A 12,017-nucleotide genomic window follows, 5' to 3' on the forward strand; every position below is an offset into this window, starting at 1 on the left:
CAGGAACCTGCTGCAGTGTCACTTTGGTAATGCTGTGGTGGCCTTGCCATCATCAAATCTGCTGGAAAGCTGGAAATAGGGACACAAATCTTACAGCATGTCCACAGGGCAACTCTTATATCTGCATTCTCAGCTGCACTGTGCTCACTTCCCACTCAGTGCGGGGTTAATCTGCTCATGAGGGGTAAAATTTTCCTGCACAGAATTTGGAATAAGCCTCACTTCTGGATTGGCTGGTGTGGTGTGACTGTTTTCTGGATCCAGCATTGCTGTTTCTTGTTTTTCTACCTTGCCAATGTATCTTTATTCATGGCCTGTGCAGGGCACTGGTTGAAGGAAACATTGCTCCAGGAGCAGCTGGAGTAAAGGATGCCTGGGTTGGTTTTTGTCTCCTCAGTTTTGCACTTAGAAAACAAGCAAATATTGTTCAGATTAAAGAAAAAAAAAGGCTGCTATGTAAAATTTGCTCAGAACTCCATACCCCTCTTTGGTTTAATCATCTAAGAACAAATGAGATTTTCTGTTGGGAAGTAGTTTTATATGTATTTGTGTTCCTTGCCCTTGTGCAGTAGTACTGCCAATTATATTTATTAGCTCTAAATATTAAACAGCTGGAAGGATTCCATTGTATATAAATAAGACATTTGAGACCTGGAAGGATGCCATTTCTAATACAGCCAGCTGGTGCTTTTTACAGTTACATTCAGCACAACACTACTGAATTTCACTGTACACTGAGTGTTGTGTTAATGACAATAGGAGAATGTGGGGTGGTTTGGGATTCCTCTAGGAAAAGCCATTGTGTAAAAATACATTGTTTTGAAAGACTGGCTAGCAAGGAAATGCTATATAATGCACCTGTTTTGTGCATTTTGATGTAAATACTTTTTTTGTTTATGTGTTTTGCTGGCAAATACAAAGCAACAAACTGCAGGGGCTTTTTAAATGTGAATTTTTAAGTGTTCTGGTGCCACAGATGTTTTTCACTTTCTCTGTTGTGGTGCTGTTTTCCCATATAAGTAAGAATTTCATGCTTAAAAATTCCTGTTTGCTGGTGGTTCTGAAAGCATTTGCTAATGCTTTGGGGTTTTTTTATGAAGGCATCATTGACTCTTTCTTACAGTACAAGAAATAACTAAAATAGTAACACAAATGTTGCCCTACCATTAATTTGTTCTATGTATTAGAAAACGGGGGCATAAATGTGGGCAAGGGATCCCTATTTGGGTAGCCAGCAAATAGTTTGGAGAAGTGGGTTCTTCCCATTTTTAATTGACTGTGTCCTGATTATTTCTTTGTAGAAGTTTGCCATCACTGCCTGTGTGGCTACGTTCAGTTTTAGGTGCTAGGTAGTGCTTTAGGTGAACCAGAGGATGGTGTTGGATGACCTGATACTTTTTATTTGTGTTATTATTAAATATTTACAGAAGATTATTGTTATGAGTGAAATGTCATGTCTAACATTGTGTGAAATAACTTCTGATTATAATTACTCGAAGGCACATTTTTTTTCACCAGGTTGCCACATCCACAGCCGTGGGTGAGTTCCATTTTGGGTAAATTTCTATCTCTGAAACAACTACACTTAGAGGCTGAATCTTACCTAGTCTATTCAATGCTTGTGGAGAAAGGTGCTTTTATACAAATTATTGTTCAGTACAGATTTCAGCCATGGGGACTGTTATGTTGAGAACTTCCCAGAAAATCTGCTTCACCTGGGAGATAAATAAGACTGAAACCTGCTTCTCCAGGAGATATATAGCCTACGAAAAGAAAAAAAAAACTGAAGCTGTAAATGATTTGCTTGTCCAAGCTCTGAATGGGTGTTTGAATGCTGGATTCAAATGTCTGTTAGGAACTCAGATGTTATCCTCGTTGTGGTGACCTTTTTACCTCACTGTGGTTAAGAGGCTTTTGCTTGCTGAAGGGTGAGAATCAGCTGTCCTTAAAAATTTCATGATGAAGTACTCATCTGTCTGCCAATTAGAGATGGGGGGAAAAAGATGGCTTTCCTTGTCTTTCTGCAGTTTGGTTTAATTTATAGTTTAGTATTCCCATGATAAGGTATGTGCTCTTGCTTTCTCAATATTGTTTATTTGTGCTTAGCTGCTGTAAGGCAGTTATTTATTATAATATTTATTTTATTTTCCTTCCCACTTCTTTAAAAACTCAGAAGCATAACTGCATGGAACACAGATCTGACTGGTTTGGATAATTTGGGATAAATTTGGAGCTAGTTGTGTGGTAAAATGATAGACCTCAGTTTTTCTTGGGGAGGTTTAGTATCTGGATACTCATAATAAGAGTTTCTCATCTCACCTGAGCACTCAACAGACAATATACTAATATTTTGTCTTGCTTGTAATTCTGAAACAGTTTTGCTTAGCTGTGAAGAAACCCAAGTTTTAGGTTGAAGCTATGAGTGTACCAAAGTCTGTGTCTTGGGAGGGTTTATGTGATGGAAATGATCCATTTCATTATGTGTATAACTTAATCAGAAAACTTGCAATGCGACTTATTCTTTCATTTGCAACTTAGAAAAAACTAAAAATAAAATCTGTGGCCAGAGCCAGTGACATGAGGAAATTTCATTGATTTCTGAATGTCAAATGTAGACAAAAAAAAATTCCGTGGTACTTTTAAAGTTTCTTAAACTCCCAAATCAGATCATTTTCTGTCCTCTGATCTCAGCCGTTGGTATTTATGGGCCTTGAATCAACATCTTTGGTGATGTTACGAGGAAAGTTTCCATACTGATGAGCTGCTCTGGAATGCATTCTCCTATAATATGGTCATTACAGGGTTTTTGTTAATAGCAACCTTTCAGAGCTCTTGCATCCTGCTACTATTTTGTTGAACTTTAAAATAGTATGTGGGAAGGTTCTGGTTTTTATTTAGACTTGAATTATTTTATTGCTCATCTCAAGTTGGAGTTTTATACTTTGTAGTTTAAGAGTTTTATAGCAACGTGATGCTGACAGAAAAAAATGGGTTTTTTTGCAATCACACAGTTGCATATATGTTGTATTGTAAGTCACAAACATCCTTCCGTTTCTTACTGTAATTCAGGTTTTTTTTTTTTTTTTATTATGATGGATAAAAAGACACAAAAAGTGATTTCACAGGCAGGATGAAAGAATTGAGATCACTCGTGTCCTAGATTCCCACATTGAGAGGGAGCTTTTTATTGAGGCTGCTCATGACGTTATAGAAACGTCCTGCATTCACTGCTGTACATTTCCTTTTGTAAAGAAATTGGAAGAAATAAACCAAAGCCGTAAGTCCAGCACACTGCCAGATCTTGGAGAAGAAAATCCTTTTTGGCCCAACTCTGTCACTCAGAGACAGGAGTTAGACCCTCTCACTGGGGATCTGGAGATTTTTCTACACCACTGAAAGGAATCTCTTGTTTCCTGTCATTAACAGTATCCAACAAAGATTTTAAGAAGTGAAAAGCAAAAAGAAGAACATTTTCCAAAAGCCAAGTTACATGCTGAGAAGGGAGTGGTGCTATGGCACTTCTGGACATATTTCAGAAATATTGAAGGTGCCTGAAGGCATCGGGGGAGCATGATATAAATACTGTGTAATAATATGAATTCAGAAATTGTGCCCCACATCATTCTGACATAGAGTCCCTTTTTTATAAACACTTTTATAGAAACATCTTCCTAAAAAATTTTGCATTTATCATTCCTGTTGGTCTTGTAGGAGGATAGTCCTGTCATTTTTCCTGTCATTCCAGAATTCCAGGACTTGGCTATTAATTTCCTCTCTAACAGTAGCCAGGACTGATGAACATCCATTAGTTTTGTACAGTTTTGAAAGAAATTCCAGCTGGGACATCTCTGCAGTGTAATGCTCCATGGACCAGAGTTACCAAAGATTTAGTTTTTATTTGTCATTAACTTGATCTCATTTGATTGATAATAAATTAAGCCAGTTTCCCCAAGTTGGGACTGTTTTGTCCATGGCAGTAACGTGTGAGTGACCTCTCCCTCTCCTTATCTCGACCCATGAGTCTTTTTTTGTATTTTCTCTCCCCTTTCCATCTGTTTTACTATTTTCCCTGCATAATTTCATCCCTGGAATAAGAATTTCTCTCTATTTATTTTTTTAAAGAAATTTTGTAACTGTTTTAGCTTTACAGGACAAGTTGAACATGAGTTACAAGTACAGAAATAAAAATTAAAACAGGCGTAAATATAGGTGTTTGAGAAACATTAAGAGAAGAAGCTCATGGGTCATGGAATGAAAATTGTCTCAATATCCTTGGTGATCTGTTTACCATGAAGATCACTTGGAGATGACAACACAGAGGCTTACTGGGAAGAGTTGCAATGTATGAGCAATGCAAATGTACTGCTTGCCTTTTACTTTGATCATAATAGCTATTGAATTTCCAAATGTATTTGAATCTGGTACATGTTGTGATTTGGGTGCTCTTCCTGTAGTTTTGGTGATTTATTTCATGTTTTTCTAATGCAATAGCTGCAATCTCCACAATTTTATGTGTTAAAATATTTTATTCAAGTTAGCACCCAGTGTGAGAGTGGCATTGCCCTTCAGCAATGCCTCAGCATTAAATGATAGATTTAAAACTTTATTGTTCATGAAGGTGGACTAACACAGACTTCCAGGCAATTTGATCTTCACTGAAAATTATTGAAGTGATAATTGCATGAAATTATTAATTGAAGCTTCTAGGTGAAGAGCATAGTGGTGATGCTACCTCTGTCATGCAAGTCCTACATCTACATTCGAACGTCTGTGTAAGCGTGTTGGATAAGAAACTTAGTCAAAAAAAATTACTATCAGGCTTGTTCAGAAAACTAACATCTTGCTGTGGAGATATTTTAAGCTCTACAAGTTCCTGGTTTTGTCTCTATCTCCCACTGGACATTTAAAATAGAACTGATTAGAAATGATAAGGAGAAGATAATCACTAGATGACTTCTGAATCAGTGTGAGCCGCTTAAAATGTCTGTAAAATTTAGTTTCATTATATAATCTTATCTAGTTTCATCCAGGTGTTGTTACTGAGTGGTTATTTGTCCAGGTAAGAGCTCCAGAGAACCAGTGCATCCAGTTTCTCTGGAGGCAGTTATGGCATCTGAGGGTCTCTTTGCAGCAGGGTTAGATCATTGGCTCAGGGCCTGTGCTTGTGCAAGGACATCTGCCAGAGGAGAGTCCTTCACTCATTTTTGGGAAGTTGACAGAGGCTGGGAGCCAGGGTCCAGCTGCCTCTTCTGCAGGCAGCAGCTCATCCTTGTATGGTTGGTGCCAAGCTCTCAAGTGGCCACGGGCTCCAGTGCGGTAATTTTGACTCAGAAAGTCCCTGCACTGCTGGCTCTTTTTGGCAATGGATCCTGCTGTGGCGTGCTGCAGCATATCAGCTGCTGTAGACACATCCAAGATAGTGTTTTAAACTCTGTTGAGCTAGTCAGGAAGAGATAAAACTTGTGTATAGTCAGGTCTGTAAAGTGAACTCCAGTAAACTTGGTTTCAATTAAAGAAAGAGTATTTACACTACTTTTATCTGCTGGTTTAATAATGTGATTTAAAATCACATCTTCAGTGGTGTGTGGACAATTTCATTGTGCAGACCAGCTCTTAGTCAGATCAAAACTTCCTTAAATCAGTGGGTGGAGACTGAGAACTCTCAGATGCTACTCTTGATATGGCCATGGGTTTTTTTTCCTTGCTTTGTATATGTGGGTTATATACATGCATTGTAAACCCAAGAAACTGTAAACACTTCTGCGCCACGATTTTTGTCTTTATAGTGGGAATAGTTCTTTCCTCTCCTACTGTCTGCACTACACTAAAGTCCTGCAGCAAAAGGTGCTTATGTAAAGCAAGTAATTAGTAAATTGAGATCTTAAATAGGAAATTGATGTGACTTGATTTTTGAGGGAAAATGTTTTTCTGGTAGAAGTTCTTCTTTGTCTCCCTCCCCTAGGGGTGGCATTGATTTATGACAGCATACTTAATTCTCCAGTTTTTGTTGTGGGTTTTTTTTTTACTTTTTCCTGTGATTGGTAAATATTCCTTTCTAGACAGTGTGACTTTAGAAAATCAGGTAGGATTGGTACATGAGTAATTTACAAGTAGGAAGCCCCTTCCTTCGTGTTTTGGGTCAAGAGAATTTGTCAGCTGATGGCTGCTGTAAAAACAAATCATGGCCCTGTGTTCTTCAAAAACCATTCTAGTGTCGTGGCCTATGTAGTCCACAGAAGAACCAATTAATCAAGATATGGTAAATTGGTAGCAATTCTTAGTCCAGCTCAACGCAGTTTCCAGAGTTATTGTTTGTCCAGAGTGTATATATCCCAAGGAGAATCAATTGTTATGCTTTGAATAAATCTAAAACTGTAACATTTTATTGTGACTGTATGGAATTTCAACTGGAGCCGTTGGCTTTTGTTTAATCTTCGAAATAAAACTGGTTCTAATAGTGTGAATGTGTGTTGTTCTTGAGGATCTCTTCTGTTTGAGGTGAGTGTAGTTCTTGTAAAGACATGGAATTGTGGTGGAAGGGACAGCACTGCTTATTGTTTAGGAAATCAGAGGGTTTTAATAATGCAAAACACCTTGAAGTAACTTGGTCAAAACTGACTTATTAATGGTGAATTCTGTGTTCATTTAAGATGTTTATGTGTTTTAATAAGAAAAAAGTAAGCACAAGTTCAACCAGACTTCATTGTTTATTTTATAGTGATGTCCAAGCAAAGTTATTCTTGCTTTTTCACAGCTTTTGCTCGAAATGTGATTTTTATTGGTATAATCATGAATCTTAAAACATTTCCTTTTCTTCTTTTTTATTTTTTAATCCAGTGGGAGGAGATTAGTGGTGTTGACGAGCATTACACTCCAATCAGAACTTACCAAGTGTGTAATGTCATGGATCACAGCCAGAACAATTGGCTGCGGACAAACTGGATCCCGCGCAACTCGGCTCAGAAGATCTATGTGGAGCTCAAGTTCACCCTGAGGGACTGCAACAGCATCCCCCTGGTCCTGGGCACTTGCAAGGAGACCTTCAACCTGTATTACATGGAGTCTGATGACGACCACTCGGTCAAGTTCAAGGAGCACCAGTTTACAAAGATCGACACCATCGCGGCCGACGAGAGCTTCACACAGATGGACCTCGGCGACCGAATTCTCAAGCTGAACACAGAAATCAGTGGGGCGCGTGCGTTGCCTTAGTGTCGGTGCGGGTGTACTTCAAGAAGTGCCCTTTCACCGTCAAGAACCTCGCCATGTTCCCGGACACGGTGCCCATGGACTCCCAGTCGCTGGTGGAGGTGCGGGGCTCCTGTGTCAACCATTCCAAGGAGGAGGAGCCCCCCAAGATGTACTGCAGCACGGAGGGAGAGTGGCTTGTGCCCATAGGGAAGTGCTTGTGCAACGCTGGCTATGAAGAGAGAGGCTTTGCGTGCCAAGGTAACGATGCCCTCCGTGTGCATAGCTCTGCTCTGAGCAGGGGCTTCCCCGCGTTTCCCTGCCCTCTGTGTTGGGTTGTGCTCATTTGCTCCAGGTTCTGGAGAGAAATCAATTAGGTGTTAAAATCAGCATGGAAATGGGGTTTGTTAAAGCTGTGTAAATAACGTAATTTGCTAAAAATACTTGGTAAGAGTCAACAATTGATTTTTAGTAACATGTTCTGTAGCAAATCTAGGCTCTCTTACCACTTTTGGACTTTCTTCCAATCTACAATAGTTTTCTTAAATGCTTGTGTCAAAAAAATGATTTTTTTTTTTGGTGTCTCTTTTTCTTTTAAACTTTGTGGCTTGATGTATGACTTTTGCCACTGAGCTGTGTTGGTTAATTGGGATTGGCTGGAAAAAAAAAAGTAGTAATGTTCCTGTAGCATAATTACTAAATGCAGATGCATTTGAAAAATTGATAGTTGAACTTTATTCATAAATACTCATGTGTTTAACTCAATTTCCTCCAAAGTTTTGATTTCTGCAAACTGTGGTTATGTGAATGCTCCCAAGAACAACAGTACAGGGATTCGGGTTTTTTACAGAAATGGTCTTTTAAATCTTAGAGAACTGCATATTGTATTTACTAATTTTCATATCAACCAAGGTGATAGCAGCTAACATTTTTATGCTTTTTATAAAGTTACATTTGAAGTTTTGTGCTGATTCAGTCTTATCACAGAGTGCCTTGAAGGGTGCTGGCTGTGGGCAAAGGGTCTTCCATTAAATATGTAAGTAAAAGTTAGACAGTAGTATCTGGAAATCCCGTGGATGGAAGAAGAATAGCTGAGATGTTTACTGCAGGTGGTGTGTATGCATAGAACAGAAATTTAAAGTATTCTGAACCTTGTTGGGACAGTGCCTACTCCTTTTTATCAGTCCTGCAATAATACTTGTGTCAATCAAGTCCTGGGGAGATACTTAGAGCCCATCAAACTGTAGCCAGGTTGTTGTGAAAAGTATAATCCTAAATAGCATGAATTTTTCTCAGAAAATGCCAGGGAGATGTGTGGGGAAGGGGGTAAGAGTGTTCTTGCTTTGATTTTCTTTTAAGTAGATTTAAAATAATTTTTTACCCTTGAAAAAATTGAGTAGCCAGGTCTGAGGATGCTTTTTTGAGGTTAGGTACTGATATTAAGAAAAAAACCCAATTAAACTCTTCTGTTAAGAGTTGAATTCAGGGGAGGATATTTTATTGTTCAGAAATGCTTTATCCAGGGCCTCCTACAGCTGCACTTAGAAATGCTAAAACAGGAGCAATACTCTTTTATCCACTGCCTATGTTCTTGCTTGCCACAGAGCCTCTGGTCCTGTAAATGGTTGAAGGCTGTTGGTTTAGAGTTTCAGTTACACGTGAGCACAAAGAGACAAGCACTCCAGAAAGCGTCACTACAACTGAGCAAAAGGAAAGCTAAATAAATTAAACTAAACTTTTATTTAAAATGAGTTCTCAGATGCTTGGGGCAGGCAAGGTAGCTCCTACTGAGTTCTACAGAGAAAATCAGACCATAGAATGAAAATATTTTTCTGGTTTTTGTTGGTTTTTTTTCCTCCCATACCTTTTCTTTTTTCCTTTTTTTTTTTTTTTTTGCTTCCTTGCTCACTGTTGATCAAGGGGGTTATATATGATGAAGCTGTTAACAATAGTGACAGGTCCTTCTGGTTTATTCAGATTTAACATAGAATGTTCTACTGACTTTTCTTGGAAGTCATATTGATCAGATTCTTTCAGTGTGATTGAAGTGGCTCTCTGGAAGCAGGAACTCAAAACCTCCTGTTTGTCAGCATTGGTGATGCAGCAGGAGTTGGAAAACTCAGAAAACCAGTTCAGTTTTCACCTCAGCCTCAAGGCTGCTTCTGCATCTTTCCTTTTATTTTTTTTCTCTCCTTTTCTTGCTCCATCTTTTAGGGTGTTTAGGGATTTTTGTGTTTGTTTGGGTTTTTGTTTTTTGTTTTGTCACCAAAAGGGCAGTAGAATGGGGATTGTAGCAATGTAACACCAAAATGGTGTTATAAGCATGGGCTGGAATGAAGGCATAACTAAGGAGAAATAAGTTTTAGTTGAAGTCTAAGGAGCAATTAGTAACAGAGGTAATTGTCTTCCTAGTAGATGAAAACATTTAAGAGCTTAGTGTGCGTCACTACTTGATCCTGCTTTCAGACTGTTTCTGATTTTGTTTGTTTCCATAATGATGTTTTCGCAAACAGTGTCCTCTTGCATGAACCGGAGATCATCGCTGAGGATTAAAATGGAGGACCTTAATGGTATAAGGTCAGCCTATATAAACTTCATTCAGAACAGCTTTGCTTTGTACTTGGAAAACTTGGCCTCCCAAATAACACAAATTTCACCAATTTCCTTGACTGCTTTCTTTTCTCTGCATAACCAGGAAAAGTCAACATAAACTCAGACCATTTTTTGTTATTAGTGTATCTTTTTATAACACATTTTTATGTAAGCTGTGAAAAGCCAGCTCAGCTGATGGGTTCTCGCTGGATGGAATATTGTCCTGTTCTGGATCCTGTTGACTGATTTTACATGTCGAGCAGCAACATCCCTACCTGTAAGTCAGTGAAAGAACTTCACTGTGACCGTCCTTGTCCTCTTTTTTGTGTGTTTGTGGAGAAATGATTTCCCAAAAATGATTTGTAGGCCTCACTTTGAGGAATTCTGATATTTGTGATACACTTTGGTTAACAGCTTAAGATTTAATTCCTCCTCTAGCAAAGGCTTGTGCTCCTGCTCAGTGTTTGGAGGAATTAGGTTTGTCTGAAGTAAAGTAAGATGTGTCAGGGAGCAAGTTGGAAAAGCTACCCTTTCATACCTGTTTTCCCCCTTAATTAATACATATGTTAGTTAATTAAAATGGTATATGTCATACACTGTAAGCTGTTTGTTATTACAGCTTTGTGAGTACCACAGGGATCCTATTTAATCTTATTCTAGTATTTCATGGTTGAACAGGACTTCTTCCTCACAAAGTCTTTTATAAATTATATTTTCCTGCCACTTTGACCAAGCTACATCTTTCTGGCATCTTCTCTCTTAGAATTAGTGTGTTTTAATTAGGGGGAAAAAAAGCCAGCTGTCTGGAACTACACACTAAGCTTAATGCTTTCTAATAATATCCATCCTGCTTCTCAGTCAACAAGGAAAAAAATCATCTTTTCAATTTGTTCCCCATCAAACAGGCAGAGTAGATCAGGTCAAAGGTTTGTCTGTCTTAATATTGTTTCTCTGACAGTGACTAATGGCCTTAAGTCTCTTTAAGGTTTTATGGCAATGGATGCCATGTCTTGCGTTGTGTGAAAAACATAATTCCTTGCTGTGTTTAAGCCTTCTCTTTTAGAGTCACTGGGATAAGTTTTTCCATGTCCTTGTATAGTGAGGGAATAACTTCTCCCTTTTCAGCTTCCATATTAACAAGTTTCAAGATCCCTTTCATGTCTAATATCTCATCTCTAATAAATACATTTGTTCTGAACTTTTCCTCTCTACTAGTGCCCTCTTTTTTAGAGGACAGACTAACTGCTCTGTACCTCATCCTTTTTGACTGCCTCTTCAAAGTAAACAATGTGATTTTTATGAAAAGGGCAATGAGTCTTGTGTGCACTATTTAAGTTTCGAGTGCAGGAGGAATTTAGAAAGTGGCTTAGAGTTTGGAACAGCCCAGAGATTGAAAGAAAGCATTCACATCACCTGCCCAGTGAGGGATCTGTACATGGAAAAGCTTGACTCAGTTTTGTTTTGAACACAGTAGAAGAGATAGATCTCACTAGCTGAAGGTTGGTTAGTTGGTGTATTGGTGTCAAAATAAATGGGAAAATGTAGGCTAAGTGGTAGAAGAGCTATCTGTAGTTCTCTAATGGTCTAGAAGGCTCGGAAATAATGGAAGCCTCATTTCAGGAGCTGTTCTTAAAAATATTGCAGTAACCAGATGATAAAGGAAGTCCTGCACTGGCAGGTCTGGACTAATAAATCTTTTCCGTCCTGAATGTGTCTATCTGTTGTTGCTTTATTTCATGCACTTCAGAAAGACCAATTGGACATGGAGAAGGTTGTTTTTCATTGCAATATCCTTAATTAGCAAGCATGCAGTGGGCAATTGTTTATCCGTGTGGGACTATGAGTGAGCTTGAATGCTCTTTTGAATGCTTCCAACAGGTGACCTTTTAGACCAAAACCAAATTTTCTGGCTCTGGTTATCAAATGAAAAATTTAAATAGGTAGGCCTGAACAGAATGACCCAAAAAGCACAGAATAACACTTTATGCATGGTATTGTTTCAAGGTGTAGTTCTAAATTTTTGTTGCTGGAATTGAGTAAGTCTGAACTGTAAACTTCCTCTGTAATACTTTGTAATAAAGTTGTAAGTCTTAATGATGAGTGACTGACACATTTTCTATAACAAAGCCAGAAGGAAAAAGAGAGTGGAACCCTATTACAGCTGGTGAGGGGTCAGTAGCTCTGACCGAGGAAGAGGTGGCCGGTCCGGAGAGATGGTCCCAAAAGGAATCGCCTTC

The 12,017-nt window shown here is 38.6% G+C and overlaps 1 protein-coding gene across 1 annotated transcript in view; it reads left to right on the plus strand.

Annotated features, from left to right (window-relative positions):
* EPHA3 (EPH receptor A3) overlaps positions 1-12,017 on the plus strand; it is a 186,384-nt gene that overhangs the window by 52,512 nt on the left and 121,855 nt on the right. The window contains 2 exon segments of the mRNA XM_017733054.1: positions 6,838-7,197; positions 7,200-7,449. Of these exon segments, the coding sequence (XP_017588543.1) occupies positions 6,838-7,197; positions 7,200-7,449 (610 nt within the window).

The sequence above is a fragment of the Corvus brachyrhynchos genome, unplaced genomic scaffold (assembly GCF_000691975.1).
Source record: "Corvus brachyrhynchos isolate BGI_N302 unplaced genomic scaffold, ASM69197v1 scaffold565, whole genome shotgun sequence".
Taxonomy (NCBI): Eukaryota; Metazoa; Chordata; class Aves; order Passeriformes; family Corvidae; genus Corvus; species Corvus brachyrhynchos.